This window comes from Salminus brasiliensis, chromosome 18 (genome assembly GCF_030463535.1).
Source record: "Salminus brasiliensis chromosome 18, fSalBra1.hap2, whole genome shotgun sequence".
Taxonomy (NCBI): Eukaryota; Metazoa; Chordata; class Actinopteri; order Characiformes; family Bryconidae; genus Salminus; species Salminus brasiliensis.
This window is the reverse complement of record NC_132895.1, coordinates 17,249,917-17,266,983: the sequence shown is the minus strand read 5'-3', so window position 1 is coordinate 17,266,983 and position 17,067 is coordinate 17,249,917. Positions and strand designations below refer to the sequence as shown.

General features: G+C 37.3%; 2 protein-coding genes across 3 annotated transcripts; both read left to right on the top strand.

The window, feature by feature from the left end:
- Positions 1-62: 62 nt before the first annotated feature.
- On the top strand, positions 63-8,086 carry havcr1 (hepatitis A virus cellular receptor 1). 2 transcript variants are annotated; one of them, XM_072662226.1, is made up of 7 exons: positions 63-3,358; positions 3,649-3,990; positions 5,516-5,617; positions 5,763-5,803; positions 5,903-5,993; positions 6,089-6,125; positions 7,347-8,086. In XM_072662226.1, the coding sequence occupies exons 1-7, from the start codon at positions 3,286-3,288 to the stop codon at positions 7,465-7,467; spliced, it is 807 nt and encodes a 268-aa protein (XP_072518327.1). In that variant the 5' UTR covers positions 63-3,285; the 3' UTR covers positions 7,468-8,086. The 2 variants fall into 2 exon arrangements, with proteins under 2 accessions (XP_072518327.1, XP_072518326.1); XM_072662225.1 differs by having other exon boundaries at positions 5,513-5,617.
- A 1,622-nt stretch (positions 8,087-9,708) lies between these two features.
- Positions 9,709-15,660, top strand: timd4 (T cell immunoglobulin and mucin domain containing 4). Its single transcript, XM_072661772.1, has 7 exons — positions 9,709-9,919; positions 10,761-11,099; positions 11,211-11,279; positions 12,514-12,605; positions 12,734-12,845; positions 12,937-12,970; positions 13,070-15,660. Exons 1-7 carry the CDS (start codon positions 9,862-9,864, stop codon positions 13,149-13,151), a joined length of 786 nt encoding a protein of 261 aa, XP_072517873.1. The 5' UTR covers positions 9,709-9,861; the 3' UTR covers positions 13,152-15,660.
- Positions 15,661-17,067: the final 1,407 nt, after the last annotated feature.

The window sequence follows — 17,067 nt, the reverse complement described above, 5'->3', positions numbered from 1 at the left end:
ACCCTGTGGTTGCTTCTATTGCATTTACTTTAACCCCTGAGTTGTCTTCTGGGTCAGACATGACACACCACCATGTTTAACAGCAAAGAAACAGTTTAGAATTGAATGACTTTTAAGTGACCTCAACATTAGAGAAAGTGAAACCACCTCTGTTCATACTTTCATGAAAGCTGTACGCCACCAGGCTAAATAGAGTGTCAATAAGTCATTTGTGAGCCTTAGGACAAGGCAGGTATACATAAAGTTAAGTCAACAGAAGGGTTAACACAAAGAGCTATTTTAGGAATATTGCTTTATACTTCGTCATTGGTATAAATGCTTCCTTTATGTGGGTTATAGGGGAGGAACTCAATTCCATACACATGTGCGCATACACGCACGCAAATATACACAGAAACACAAGTGAAGAAAAAAGATACCAAAAGATTTGCCTTTAAACATTGAACTCTGTTCACCTAATATGACATTCTGAAGCGCGACAGTCCAGTTAAGATGGATGTTTAACAGTGCTGAGAGTGAAACAAAGATTACCATAGTGCTGATCCTGTACTTTTTATTCCTGTTTTGTGATCTGTTCTGGACATACCTTAGCAATGGATTTATTCACAAGCTCTAAACACTTTTTAAACTAATTTTCTGATGTTCATAATAAATAGTGCTCAAATGACTGTGATCATCTTCTGTCAGTCTAAATACAGTGAAATGTGAAGAGTCATTTTCATCCACTCTGTTTTCCTGATTAATCATTTGAAAGTTACTCTTTACACATATAAGCAATTTCAGTGCAATATAATTACATAAATAACATGTATCTCCAAAATTGTGACTTTACAAGAGAAGGCAAAATGTTCTTAACTTTGAATAGAAGTCAGTTGGTCTTTTCATTCAGAATTAATTGCACAGAGCAGCTACAGGGCTCAAAGAATGGAGAAAACTAAAAATAGGCAAAAATGTAAATGATTTTTGGATGGAGATGGAGAAGTGTTTTTAATTGGACAGCAGTGATATACAGATCAGTAGTCTTAGTGTGCTAAAGGTTTTTTTTGTATTGCACTGTATGTATAATAATGCATTTGGACTGAATCTCATTATTTATTTCTCTCAATTCCCCTGATTTCACACACTGGCCAATTTCTGCATCAGCACTTACAACACTTTAATCTAAGCTATTAAACATAGAAGGGATTTCTTCACTTAAAACATTTCCATTAAAGATGTTTTAGCGACAGCTGCTCCACTGATAAGACTTTTAAATGGGTAAGCTTGTGCTTGAAGCAAGTGCTTCATGTAACTACAACTCTTATGCAGGTTTCTTTAGACAACAGTGTTTCCTGCTATGTTTAATTTTCAAAAGTTCATCCATTCACCATCTATATTATTACCAAAGGCAAGACAAGGCGAGGTAATGACAGAGGCAAATCAGTGTGCTTTACATTAGCAAGAACAAAAAGCACATAAAAAGGTAAAGTGCTCAAGGGCCTTTTACACCTGGAATTAGCATGCCTGTTTAAAGGTGCAAAAAGGTTTGGTGATCGTATCAAGGGCAGATTTCACATGTCCACATGAAAAGCCACACCTCCATGATGCATTCTGATCACGATCAGATCAGATCACTTAAACCACATTCAGAGTTGGTCAGGTCTTGTCCACATTTACCACAAGTGTAAACGTCTGTGAGAGGATTCCCTCAGGCAAGCAGAAATATGTCTGTCTTTCTCCTTTCTCTCGTGTGTGTTTTCTTTTCTCTATCTCTCTCTCTCCCTTTTTCGTGTGTGTTTGTTTGTGTGCGCAGTCGCGCTTATGCTTACTGGTAGATGAGAGCAGTATGACAGAGTTTACCTTTGCAGTTTAAATAGTTTGTTGCATTTCTTTGCTAGAGCCGTCCCAGCCAACATGCTCATATGTGGCTCACATGGGTGAAACGTGGGCTCCAGGTAGGCATGGGCCCTGAGTGGGTTTTTACTGTTGTTACTGGGACCCAGTTGGGCTTCCCAAATGGGCCCCGTTGTTACAGCCCACCCTAATCTCACATGGGTCACATCTGGGCCCCATGTGCAATGTACAACCCAGATGGGGCCCATGTTTAAACCCACCTGGTCCCATCACTGACCCTGGTGGGACCCCGATGGCCATCCATGAAACCCATGGACAAAACTTTCTGGTTCCCAGTTGTACATTTTAATGAAAGTGTAAACAGAATATGGTCAAAGTATATCCAGATACTGTCTGCATGTTAATGCTAGCTGTAAACAGGCCCTAAGAGTGAAACCCAAAAAAGTGTAAAGTGCTTCAAAAGGTTTTTGGAGCGATGCCAGAGAAGAACCACTATAGGAATGTCTTAGTGTGCACATGTAAAGATTATTTACCAATTTGAAGGTTCTTTAAACTCATACATCACTATTACAAACATGGTTCTTCATGTAACCACTCAAATAACCATTTGAAACACCTTTATATAACCAGCCTCTGGAATAACAATGTTAGCATTTAACCTCCAAAAGAGCTGGATAATGCATCAACAAATACAGTGAGAATAAATGCACTGGTGCTTTGTGCTTGTGCCTTTTCCAACGACCTGATGAAGATGATCCAAAATAATAAAATACAATAATAGCTTTAAGAGACTAATCTATCATTGGGCTAACAATGCCAACATTTATCCTCCAGAGAAATTAATAAATATAGGATAAGCACTTTCCTCTGTTGGAATAACCTTAAAAATGTAAAGGATGGTGGAAATAGAATAGAATAATAAAGAGCAATAGCTTAGAGACATAAACACACATTATTAAAAGAAAGTGCAAAGTCTGGTGGTGGCGCTTGAGCTAAGAAAGCGCAGACCGTTAGTAACTGGGCAGTGAGATCAGATTTTTTTGCAAAGCATGAAAGCACTCAAGTTACTTTCAGCCAGCTAATTACAGACTACAGTACAAGCATCTGTGGCTACGTCATGACATTTGGAAAGACTGGTCCAATACTGGCATCTAGTGTTTTCTTTCAGCTACATCACATTTGGGTAGAATTCTACAGCTTGTTGAATTCTGATACAAGCATATATTTGAGCATACATTAGTTTTGATACAGCATTAAAAAAGACAGAAAAGGAAAATAAACATGCACAGCTTCAGCAGCCTTACTTTCAACATCTTATCTTATGACTAAGTAGAAGTGAAACAGCATAGAAGGAAGCATGACTTCAAACTGATCAAGGAGGAAGTCATGTGCACCAGTGGGTTAACCTGAGGGTAAACCAGTAAAACGTAGAGCGACACAGTCATCTGCCAAATGCCTCAGAGTTTCACCATGAATCTGCTTAACTGCCTCATCTCCTCAATCTGGCTTCTTCTCAACATGACAGGTTTGCTGTTTTATTCATAATATACAAAGAAGGTGTTGATTTAAAGGAATTCTATAAAATGCTACAGTTCTATGCTGTACAATGCTTCTTAAAGACTCCTTAGTTTAAATAAAATTACAGAGATCACTTCCCCTATAGGTGTAGGTTAAGGATCTCCAAGAGGACATTTGGGAGTGTTGTTGAGTTGAAGGAGCTAAATAACCTATCTGCCATAATTAAATAATGAATCAGCTAACAGTGGTCAGTCAGAAGTTGTGGGTCTGAAGCCTCTTCTCCAATCTTCTCTCTAGTTACTTCAAGCCAAGCAGTTATTGTAAAGGGCTTTTACGGCGAGGATGTCATTCTGCCATGCAAGTATAACTGGCGATATCACGGCACATGTGAGATATGCTGGATGAGAGGAGACATACCAGCATCAGGATGTGGTGCTGAAATTATTGCTACAGATGGAGATAAAGTGACAAGGAAAACATCGCACAAATATACACTAAATGGAGACATCCAAAAAGGAGATGTGTCTTTGACGATCTTCAACGCTGGACAAAATGACTCTGGAAAATATGGCTGCCGAGTGCATGTGCCCGGATGGTTCAATGATGAAAAGAATACAGTCCATTTAGTTCTTGTGGAAGGTATGTATTGACTATACACATTCACCAAAACCATGACTACACTACTATTTAAAGCTTAAATAATCAGTTGTGGTATTAAAAATAGTTAGTGAACAATAACTGATTGAAATGAATTGAAATGTTAGAAATTATATAAAACACTATATAAAAAAAGCAGAAATCAACAGTTTAGTAACAATTTAAAGCATTTTATAAAATGTCCTATTCTTTAACACTGTTCCCACCAACCCAAGAGACAGTCAACATCAAATATGTTGTTTCCGAACCATTAATCTCTGACACAATCTAAAAATCACTCTCTCCACCAATGATATTCTAAACATATATAAACATTTTTTTAAATTTACAAAGTTTCCACATCCTTTTTTGCAGCACCTGTTTTAACTACACCTGATGTGTAACGTCACCATCCACTGGCCTCTAGTGTATGACCACTGAACCACAGAGCCCTGAACTAACAGGAAGAAAAACAATAGATTTTAAATTCAGCTTTGTTCAGATAACTGAATGATGAAAATGAAACCAGGTGTAGATGTTACTGGGTGTTGTGCACCAGTTATGATAATTGTTATTGCACAATATATATATTTTTGGTCTTGTATTATAATTTGTTGATAGTTTTGCAATATCAAACTGGTTGCCAGATATGCAGTTAACAACCGTAAATCAACTTCTTAACTGGTCATTAACCATATTGTAATTTTGTAACTGATCTGTTTGTATCAATGCTGAGTTATAATGACCATTTGGGCTCTGTTTATTATTGCTCATGCCAAGAGTGAATTACACTACATGTCTTTTCATGCAGCTTTTCAACATTAAACTTTTTCTTACTTTTTTAATAATTAGTTATTATTTTTTAAGTCATCATTTTTTCATCAGTTTTTTGATTAGTCACATTTTAACTTTGGAGGTTTTTCATTATTTTACTTTATGACTTCATTTTACTTTAAATTGAGGGTGCAGCAGATAATATAGCTCATACATGTCAGTTCCTATGCTGTTCAGTGTCCTGTGATGCTGGATATACTAAGAAGTTCAACTGCAGTTTGATACTACAACTACTCAGTGCTCAGTAAAATAAGTTAAATAAGTAAGTAAGTCTATTGCAGTAAGACTATTGCATTTAGATTTGTGTTTAGACTTCTCTACACACTTCAAAGGTCAATAGTTTAGTCTTAGTTTTAGTCGTATTCAGATATATTGTTGCTGTTAGGCAAACCTCATCTCCAATTTTTCACTTGTTCTTTACATTGTGTCAATATTTGCTTAACATGCTAAATAGAGCAATAGAAATGACTTTATGCTTCATATTGACTTCCATTGAAAGTTAAGAAGTAAAGTTACCAAGTTTTTGTGACAGTAGTAATATACTGTTGTAGAATATGAAAAGGCAGATGAATGTATCTTACTGTTTCATGTGAGCAGGCACTTATCAAAGCACTTCACTGCAAGCTGTACTGTGTATGATTATATGTATGTGAGAAATAAACTTTGAATTTATTTTATTTTTTTCCACAAGCAGAACCTGCATCAACAGCATCACCAACAGAGAATTCTTCATTATCAAGAATCACTGAGATCACTGTAACCCGGGGACCGCTGCTCTCTCTATCCACAATACCAGGTATCACATTAATTTAGTTGCCTTCAGGGGCTCTTTTTAGTGGAGATTAAGTCTGTAAGTAGGTAGCAGAAAAATCTGATGATGCACGTTAATAATTTCCTCTCCCACTCTTTCTCCCCATTGTTTATGAAAATCATTAACTCAGCAAATTACACCAACTCATCCCTTCCTGTGCACAACAGAAAGGTTAGTATGCATGCCATCAAATGGAAATGATAGATTATGCCCATCATTAGTTTCAGTTTTAGTATCACTGTTGAATCACTAATTCTGAGTATTGTTAAGGCGAATGATACAACGTACAATATGCTTCCTGGTATTGTGGTGTCAGTTCTACTGCTTCTGCTTCTGGGGCTTCTTGTTGTTTATCTCATGTGTAAGTATATCAATTCTTGTAGTGCACAGTTTACAGCAATACTGGTCTTTCCTCTCTGAGACTGAGGCTACATTTTTAATGACTTCTCTTTTCAGGGAAGCAAAAGAAAAAAATGTCCCCCACATTTGACACGTAAGTGAAATCTAAAATGCTGACTCATGTGGAAGAGTCATACATAAAGACAGCATAAACATATGAGTCAGGGAGGGCTTACTCAATGAGAGGTGGAATAAGTGTCTACTAAAACTATTTGTAATATTAACAAAGATCCAAAGAAAGGTATGCTGGAAAGCTATGAGAGAACTTTAGCTTAGCAACTACATAAATGACAGATAAGTTCATTTTACTGTTATGCCATAATTGTATACTTAAGCTAGATGTAGTATTTAATGTCATTGTTTAAATGGAGAACTAGTAAACAGTTAAATCAAATGTACTAACACTATTTTATGCTAATTCTAATGGATAGTTACTCAAACTTGCATCAGATAAAAACAATTCAACAAAAATCATCAGTGTAGCCTGTGCAAAAGTTTAGGCAGCCATTTGATAAGGTCTTCATATACATTTTGTGGATAAACCATAACACATTGAACACTAGATTACTACCTTTATATTATTAACCCTATTTATGATTAGTCCTTATACAGACACCATTATGAATTATGGTCTGGGAAATTGACTCTACACAGCAGATTTACACACAGTAATTCAACACTAGTCAATTCAACACTAAATCAATAGCATTGATTTTACACTGGCAAATGTACCTTGTATGTGTCCACAGTTATTCAGGTATCTTTGTAATCTGTTATAATTAGTTTGCTTCTTTAGGGTACACGTTTTGTTGACAGAGGTGCCCACATCAGATTCAAAAGCCTGATGCTGGCCTACAAAGCTAAGAATGGACCAGCCCCTCCATACTTAATGGCAATAGTCAAAAGCTGATCAGTGCCAAGAGCCCTTCAAGCTTCAAGTTTGGCTCAGCTTGACCCACCATCTCTTAAAATCCAAGGAAGACAAGCGTCCAGGCTTTTTTCAGTCCTGGCACCGAAGTGGTGGACTAACTTCCCCTGGGTGTCCGAACAGCAGAGTCCCTCACTGTCTTCAAACCCAGACTGAAGACCCTCTTCCGAGAGTACTTTGGCAAAGTGTATTGTAGAGGTGGTGTCCATGTTGACATTTGTGTTTAGTAGTGTCTAAGCTTAGAGGTATCTTTGGATCCTAGTCCTAGATCCAAAGTCGCTCTGGATAAGAGTGTCTGCTAAATGCCTTAAAATTTTTCAGAGTGAAAGAGAGAAATACACTGAAGAAAGATATTTTTAACATGTAATAATAATTCTCTTCCTGCAGAACCCAAAACTCTGTCATCTACAGCAACCTGAACAGCAGTGAGGGCCTAAACAACAGGGAAGTGGCAGTGGAGAATGTCTATCAGATAGACACTGAGAATGAATATGAACGATGGTCATGATTATTCAAGCAATTGTGATAATTCATGAAATTCAATAACACTGTTTTTTAGTTAAAAGGATTCAAATAATTTTAAATTATCAGAGAGGTTTGTTTTTTTCTAACCTCTATTTGTTCTTGTTAGAGAAATTGTGCAAACGCATATTTCTGGGCTAACTTTCATGACATCTCTGGCCTCAAACGCTTAAAAAGCAGACCTGATACTGACAGCATGGTCTTTTCCAGTGAGTCTAATGTCCTTATCCTACACATTTTGGTGTAACAGTTGTATATAATTTAATATGAATGTTTTCAATAGACTTTAGTTCTGCAGGCTTAGCGCTGCAGTGTTACCCAACACAAAACACAACAAAATGGACCACGGTTTGAGTAACATTGGTTCAGTGACTAATACACACATACACTGACATGTGAGCACATCATTATTATTTAGAGTATGGTAGTGTTGCAAATTGGGCCCAATACCAATAGAAACAGCAACAACTCTAGCAACATGTTCTAGAGCTCTGGACCTTTGGATTCTGAGTTTTTCTGAGAAAATTAAGTTCATCTGTATTTCTGTTTAGCGAACAAATGAACTGTTTATTGTTATCAACATTAAAATATTATGCAATGTTTAACCTGTGCTCACATTTAAACTGTGTTATTCAGTTCTGGTATTGTATTCTTGTGATGATTTAAATAGGAATTTCCAACAATCAGAAATCTATATAATGATTCCCAATGGGCAGTAATTATTATAAGATTAGAGACAATTGTTTGAAGGGGAAAGTAGGCCTGCTAAACAAATTTTTTTGGTGATATTAAGTTGTAAATTCTGTGAAATAACAGTGCCGTCATACAGTATTTAAGTCTGGCAATAGCTGACACAATGCATGTTTGATGTGTGAATGCATGCAGAAGTGTAGTTTTAACAAACTGTCACACCTACTCAACAGCACTAACAGGCTCTTATCTAATGCCTCCTCATTTTTGAACAATCATTCTCAATATGTCAAGAGAGTTTTTGTGTATTTTCAACAAGCACGTAGAACAGGTGTGTGCACTGGCCATTTAATTCAGCTTGGATCCCCCCTAAACACCTGGTCACTTCATGTGACTAGTATCTGGAAGGTATACTGATAAGATAGTAGCCACATGTATTTACATTTGGTAGTCAACTGGTTAGTCAGACTGAAATCCGATTACTGTGTGAGATAGCATATGCAAATTCGCAGCAATTATTACTGGTGTTTCAGTTGTACTGGGAGGGGTTTTAATTGTCTCTCCAAGACATTCGACACTTCAGACCACCTCCTGAAGTGCTTTGAGTGGTCAAATTTGTATCTGGTTTAAATGAGTTTTGGGTGTGTTTCCTCTGGCATTTAAATGTGGCTTGGCAGATATAATCCTGGTGCTCAAGAAAGATGAAGCAACCAGGTGTAAACAGGGTCTTGGTGTCCCAGGAGCAGTTCATACTCTTGCGGCCCGAGCTCACTTCTTCAGTTGAGTCCCTCAGTCTTTAGCAGAACATCTCAGACCCCTGAAAACAAACACCATCCTACAAAACAATCTCCAAGGCCTTGGCAAGGCAAGTGGGTAGGTTGTCTTTGATCACGACCTTCAAAATAAAGGACATTAGCACTGTTCATGGCAATTTCTTTGTTTGGAACCTGAACATAGCTTCATCATTAACATATCATCTGTGAATAACACCCAAATTAGCTAATATACACTCTTAAAATAAAGGTGCATTAAAGGGTTCTTTGAGTACTGTCATAGAAGAACCACTCCATGTTTGTAATAGAGATGTATGAGTGTGAAGAACCTTTTAAAGGCACTTGGTTCTTTATCATTTTAAAGGTTCTTCACATTCACAAATCTCTATTATGAAGATGTTTCTTTTAGGAACCAAAAGTGGTTTAAGAATGGACATATTCACATGAAACGCCCTCTTCCATGCCTTTTCTATAGCATATAATAACTTGCTAACAGATTTGCAGTCAGTTATGCAAAAGAAACATGAGCTATAGGTCCATTGGGCCTAATCTGAAGAACTGTAGTAACAGTCTCTATGTTCTAGATTTGAGTTCTGGACTCTTGGTTTCTAACTGGAAGCGAAGCTCATCTGTATTGCTGTCCAGCTGTACTCAGCCATTAATGAAGCCTGTTTGCTGGAGCATTGCAACTGTAGATAACTCTTGGCTTTACAATTGCCCCATTCTTTCATCCGTCCCCTTCAACAGTTAAGGGGGACGAGAGGGGTCAGTGGCCCTGTTCTGCTTGGAGATGTCACAGACTGAGGTCTTCAGAACACAGCTGCCTATTCACATAGTCTCGTTGTAATGCTCCTGGCAGTCCCCAGCACAAGGCAGTGTTGCCTAAAAGCCATGCTACAACACACAACCTAGTCCGAATGGCTACTTCTTCTAGTTTAAATCTGCTGCACTGGATCCTTGTCCTCTCCATCTCAGGTAAGACACTAATGACATTAATAAATAGCTCTAAAGCTAGGGAGAGCTTGTGAATGTGTATACTTAGCACAGAAATGTCCCCTCTACATTATAATTTTATTGTAGAAAGTGTCATGTGATTGTAGGTAAAATAAAACTACTAAGCTACTACAGCTTAAATTGTTCTAACATAATTTCAGATAGCTTTAACTGAAATTAAAGGGGGATCTTAGCATTAACATATAGCAATTCAAAAAGATTCCCACTCAACTCATTCAATAAGTTTAGCTGTTCAAATGAAATCAAGCTTTGTTGTTTTCGGTGGAGCCACAGAAATGAACCAAACTGACTTGAATTAAACCCTTTTACACTGACTTCCATTTAAAGTTAAAAAGGTTTTTTACTTATTCTGTAAAGTTGCTAATCAAGGTACAAGGTTTTTGCATGACAGCAACATTACGCTATCCCCATTATTCGTCAATAATCAAAGTGTCAAAATAGTCAAAGTTCCCAAGTTCTGTTTTATTTTTCTTATCCTTGCTATCTGCCATTGCCTCAAGCTTTTAGTTATTTATCAGCGCATCGTCTCCAATAAAAGTTGAAAAAAGTATGAAAATGTATCGGTGTAAAGCCAGCCTAAAATATTCTTATGTGGGAGTACTTTATATTCACAGATAAGACAAATGCTAAATCTGGAATGAGAGGCTGGTATACCATGGTATACCACATCTAGTTAAGTAATCTGACAAACACATGGTAGGCTACATGTCTTAGATATTATGCTAGGCCTGTTAGCATCAGACACAAAAGGATTAGTGTTGCTATTTGTGTTGTTTACATGAATTCTCTCCATATCCCACAGCTGCCAAATCATCCGTGTTGGCGTTCAGAGTGACCGAGGGCAGCACAGTGATTCTCTCCTGTCATTACTCAGTAAAGCAGCATGGCCTGAGACATGTGTGCTGGGGTCGAGACTGTGGAACTTTCTGGTGTAATGACATCATTGTACAGACAGATGAAAATGGGGTCATCTCAAAGGTCTCAGACAGGTACAGACTCATTGGAGACGTTCTCTCTGGACAAATGGACCTGGGCATCCAGCGGATACAAAGGACAGACAGCGGGCCTTATTGCTGCAGGACAGACATAGATGGACTTTTCAATGACAAGAAGGTGACCTACACTCTCAAGGTCTTGAGAGGCAAGTGAAGTGTTTTGGTTCTGTCATCTACAATGACCTACAGCGTTGTGAGTTTATAGATACCTGGATTTTAAGGGTGCTTCAAATTAACACATACCTTTATTTCTAAAGCTCCAACAACAGTGGCTCCAACAACTACTACTACACTGCTCACTACAGAGCCACCACAAACTCAGACGGGTGAGTAAACAAAAGGTGTTATTGTATTTAATTGAGTACAAGTATTGTTATTGCTCTTTTAATTCTTATTTATATTGTGTATATAGTGTAAATTATTTATCCAAATTTTTGTGACTGAGTGTCTTGCTATCCCTTTCTGCTGTTACACTGGGAATTTCCCCACTGCGGGACTAATAAAGGACTATCTTATATTATCTTATCTTATCTTATCAAAATGACTTCTGACTTCTGAATTTCAGGTCATCTGGAGCCTTTATTTATAGATATTGTTTTTCCTTTAGCCAATATGGATTTTCTTTACTGTTTTGCGTCATTGTCTTTCTGCATAACCCAATTATGTTTCAGCTTCAGCTCATGTATAAAACAGAACAAAACTCATGGTAGCAAGTTGTCCAGGTCCTGAGGCAGCAAAGCATCTCCACACTCTCGCACTACCTCTACCATGTGTGCATGCTGCTGTTGATGTCCTTGCTGTTAAATGCAGCATTTCATAAAACCAGATACAGTATAAAGGCACCTCTGCTGTCTAAAGGTTACACTTCAGACCAGACTCTCTCCATCGAGATGAGGGATTCCACAACTGTGTTGTGGCAAATGTGAGACAAGCTGTGAGTTTCTTTTGGTTAGTTTTCTGACTTTTTCCCACATTCTCTTTCATATTGTGGAGTAATAAACACTTGCCTTAGCTAGAAAGAAGGTCCTTGGGGGTTCTCCTGGATCCTTTAGTGCCTTCCTGTATTATTTGGAATGGTACCATTGGGTGCATTTTGTCAGGCCAGCCACTCCAGGAAAGATTCAGCAATGATTGTAGGTTTTTCAATTTGTAAATAAAGGCTCTCTCACAGGGGTTCAGGCATGAACTGTTTTGCATTTAATAATTGTTTTTTTCTAACACTATATTTTGTTTAAACTCATTAATTGTAATAAATATCCAACAATACACAACATTATGCTAAAATCATGGCCAATACATTTTCTCAGCAGTGTTGTGAGTGGTTGCTAACATCATTGTAAAACCAAATAATTGACTGACCTTCGACTGTGTTGTAGCAATGTTGCTTGACTGGTTATAGTTTAAGCCTCTGTCTTGAAATGTCATTGTTCCTCTGCATCATCAAGAAAGCTCACTAAACCCGTCTTCTAAAATGTCACCCACCAATGTGGTCACACATCATTACCGGATGAACAGAAACCACATGCAGTCATTGTGTCAATATGAAACCTTTCTCCGTAGTACCTTCTCTCTCAGACGTGCCTAAGGACGAGGGGTCTTCAAGATTTGACATTTCCAGGCAAAACGTAACTTTACTTAATTTAGGGGGTATGGTGAGTATGACGTGTCGTTTAGTCATATTCACTTGTCATAACTGCTAATAAATTTTTTGTAGGAATTGGAAAACTCTAGAATGCTGTTTTTTTATCCCCTTCACATCTTCCCTTGCTGTATCATGTAGTCTGAAGAAGCCGTGTCAAGCATCACACTACAGATTAACATCCCTGTGCTGTCGCTATCACTCAGCCTGCTCTTGCTCTTGCTGGGGGCACTGGCCCTGTTAGCCTTCAAACGTATGTACTATGGCCCACTCTGCTCAGTGAATTTAATAAACTGCTCTTTAATCTGAGATCTAATTTTGGGTTCTCATGGCATTGCTTTCAGGTGGATTTCATATGAAGGTGCTAGAGAGTGGCTGGTAAGTATAATGAAAATACAAAGAACTAAGAGACCTCCATATGTAAACAAATACAATTTTATTAAAATTTTATTTAAAATTTTCCATTTTATGCTTTAGTTTCTCAAACGAGCCAAGGCACATCATTTATGAAATCCGGACAAGAAGACCAGTGGAGGAGAACATTTACACTCTGGACTAAGCTTAAGGCACCTACACAAACACTTTTTAATGCAAAATAAAAATGATTCAACTTATTTATGTTCCATAGACAAAAGCAACTTTTTGTAAAAACACAAGTTTCTATATTTCAGTATTAGTTTGAAGGTTCTACTTTTTTCTCAAGCATTATTAAAATGAAATTCCATGTATTTGATGCTTATTTGTGCACAGACTGATATTGTGCATTAGTCACACCATTACACCACATGGTCCCTTCATTTAAACAAACTCAAAAGTATTTGGACATATGACTGATAAGCAATTCCATGGTCAGTTGTGGCCTGTTGCCTCATTATTTCATAACAAATTAAGGAAAAAAACGTTTAGTACATTTCCTTCATATAATCTCTCTAAATGGAGTCCAAAGATGTGTTAATGTCAGTAAAGCAGAACATCATTAGGCCTAAAAAACATTAAAGATAGAAAAGAAATGTTAGGTGAGGCAAAAGTAATGATTTGTTACATTCTTTTACAAAAGAAAAAAAAACACTGGTGAGCTCAGGAACACCAATAGACCTGATAGACATTGGAAGACATCTAAAGTAGATAAACGCAGAATTCTTTCCTTGATGAAGAAAAAGCCTATAACATCTAGTAGAGCCAAGAACACTTTCAAAGATGTAGGTGTGTCATTCTCAAACAATGAATGCAAATACAGAGGATTAAACCTTAAGATGCAAACCACTGGCAACACTCAAGAACTGAAAGGCCAGATTGAAAACATCTGCTAAAAACATCTAAAAAAGCCTGGGCAATTCTTTGTACACATGAAACCAATATTTACTTGAGTGTGGAGGAATAAGGGAAGGGTTTATCCAAGGTATGCCGCATCATTTGTCTTGATTGATGGCATAGCTTGGGCAAGTAGGGATGCCCGTGGAACTGGGTCACTGGTGTTTGTTGATGATGTGATTGCTGATAGAAGTAGCAGGATAAATTCTGAAGTAAGCAGAGCTGATTTTGTATTTTCAGTCACAGCTTGCAAAATAAATGGGATGGCAATTCAGGGAACCGATGGATCATGACCCAAAACATACTGCAAATGCAAACTTAGAACATCTTACAGCAAAGAAATACCAGAGAAGCATGGCAGAGTCAGTCACTCAGTCTCAATCCAGTTGAGCATTCTTTTCACTTACTGAAGACAAAACTTAAGGCACAAACAAGTAGCATTTAAAGGTGGCTGCAGTAAAGGCCTGGCAAACCATATCAAGGGATAAACTTAGCATTTGGTGATGTCCATGGGTATTTAGTCATGTTACTTTGTCCAGTTACTTTTGAGAAATTGCAGGGACTACACAAACAATGACTGAAATTCCTAAACATTTAATGCAATGATTCTGTTAAGCCCAGTAAATTAAAGCACTTAGCTTCACTCATATTTTGCTTGGTTCATTTCAAAATCTATTGAGGTGATGTACAATGTGATGAGGCTAAATGACATGTCATGTTCTGAATGGTCTGATGTTCTGTGCACTCTGCCTTCCCTTCATTAGAGATATAAAGATCTTGATAAAATGCAACACTTGATAAAATGTATCAGTCAATTAAAAATCAAAGTAAATGGAAAATAAAATAATTTCATGTTTATTGTAAGTGTGTGTGTACAGTTAATTCAATGAAGCTTGCAAGTAAATAGCTTGCTTAACTTTTGAACAGCTGCCTGCACATGGATTTACAATTGTAAGAAGAAATGTAATCCTTTGACATTATTTGAATATTTCCAAGAAATGGCAGGACGATCTTCAAATATCTTGTAGTAATAAATAAAAATTACCATAAAAAAAAACTGCTGTTTTCATACAACTCTGCTACATGTCTTCCTTTACCGCTTGAACCCTAAGTTATCCAGTCATTAATCATAATGCGGAAACTATTGCAGAAATGATGTTGAATCTATTTGTTTAAGCATATTGAGGTGTTCCACAAGGGTCTATTTTAAGGCCTATGAAAATGATGTTAATGTAATGTTGACAGTAATGTATTTGTTATCATGAAGTGTGGGCTTACATACAGGGTTGACGTACAAGGATTGATCCAAGGTCTGAAGATCTGAAAGTTTAAAATGGAGGTAAATTATGGAAACAGTATGTAAACATATTTATTTATAAGCAGGCATTCCTTTTTCAGCAGTAACAAAATGCTTTTTGAAGCTGCTGAATAGTCCAGAGCAGAGAAATCCATTTGACCCAGTGTGCTACATACAAAAATGTTTCAATGAATGTGTTTTCTGTTATATAGCTCTTATTTTTCTTTGTTTCTGTCAGTTTTCTTTTTGAAATGTTTTTTGTAACATTATCATGAAACATTTGATTTACATCATGATGGTGTTTCATGTTCAACTTGAAATGCTGTAATAGAAATTGGCAAGTAGTTATTATGATTTGTGGTGCATGGCAGTAAAATAAATGCAATGTTGTTTAACCTTAAAACTAATTTAAAATACTGTGTTGTTGGATAAACTTGGAATGTAGTCCTGTGCCTTTGCAGGTGCAAAGAATTAAACTTCAAGATCAAGATTGTGTGTCTTGATTCTTTCGTGTCTCTGCAGTCAAGTTGGTCAGCTCAGAAATGGAGAACATGGCATAGTACCAAAGCATCACATTAGTGCTTAATCTGTAAATTCAGATTTGGCAGGACAAAATGTATGCCTCAGCAGTGTGTGACCACAGAGTCCAAGAAACTGCCAGACTGCAGGATCTGGACTGTCATCAACATGCAGATACTTGCTTTAGTGAAAATGACTGGACAGTGGTTTCCAGGAGAAATCTCTCACAGCAGAAAAATACATTTACTTCTTTAGTCTGTAAAAGCAGATGGGTTTCTGTTTCATTTAGCTACATTTCGCTGAAGTACCACAACCTCAGGACATATTGTATTCCTGGAACTCATACCAACCAAAGAAATAAATAAAATCTGTAAATAAAACATTTCAAACATCTCAGTATGATCACACTGGCAGAGATGCTAAATCAGACACAGTAGAATTGTTTGCAAAAAAATGACTAATGCTCTGGTTTGGGTTCAAAACCTGGGTTTTGCACAGTACATTGCTGCTTATAGTCTCTTATAAAACTATAAGGTAAGCACTTAGGGTTTGCACTGTTTTTGTGCGCAACAGTGCTCTACTGATACATAGGTTAATCTGCTAAATCTGCTTAATCTACTGATACATAGGTTAAGACGTTGTAGCATTGTTGCAAAAACTTGGAAAGCTGGAAAGACCTTTGTGATTAATCATATTCAAATGCCATGGTTCATTTCAGTGATTAGCACCACCTGCCTAATATTGAGTAAGTCCTCCTTTGTGCCGCCACCATAGATCTGACCATTTAAGCCCAACAGTCCTGTGATATCTGGCACTAAGAGGTTAGCAGGAAACCCTTTATGTACCGTAGGACCTCATTTACACCTGGTCACTTAATGCGTCTTGAGTATCAGGATTATACCTGAAAACAGATACAAATACAATCAGTTAAACCACTTCAGAAGGTGATCTGAAGCCATGTTATATCAGTGTAAATGCATCCATCTCTTCAAGACCCATTCGACAACCCAAACACCAGTAAAACATTGCTGCACAATAAGCACATTTGCATATTCAGTTACACAGAAAGATTGGAATTTCAGTTTGACTAACCGGATGCATTTGACTACCCAGTGTAAATGCAGGCATCTAAAATCTTATCAGGAGACAATCCAGATACCAGTCAAATGAAGTGACCAGGTGAGTGGTGGGAATCGCATTAAAGAGCCTTAGGTGCCCCTGACCTGTCACCGGTTTACTGGTTGTCCTTTCTTGGACTACTTTTGGTTGGTACTTACCACTGCATACCAGACCTGCCTAATGTTTTGAACATGTTCTGACCCAGTCGTCTCTCCATTACAATTTGGTC

Bases quoted from the DNA above. Each gene is read 5' to 3' on its own strand.
- havcr1 (XM_072662225.1), top strand. From the start codon at position 3,286: ATGCCTCAGAGTTTCACCATGAATCTGCTTAACTGCCTCATCTCCTCA. The intron at 3,991-5,512 runs GTATGTATTGAC...TTTTTCCACAAG, and splicing joins CCATTTAGTTCTTGTGGAAG to CAGAACCTGCATCAACAGCA. The intron at 5,618-5,762 runs GTATCACATTAA...TCATTAACTCAG, and splicing joins CTCTCTATCCACAATACCAG to CAAATTACACCAACTCATCC.
- timd4 (XM_072661772.1), top strand. From the start codon at position 9,862: ATGGCTACTTCTTCTAGTTTAAATCTGCTGCACTGGATCCTTGTCCTC. The intron at 12,606-12,733 runs GTGAGTATGACG...TGTATCATGTAG, and splicing joins TACTTAATTTAGGGGGTATG to TCTGAAGAAGCCGTGTCAAG. The intron at 12,971-13,069 runs GTAAGTATAATG...TTTATGCTTTAG, and splicing joins AAGGTGCTAGAGAGTGGCTG to TTTCTCAAACGAGCCAAGGC.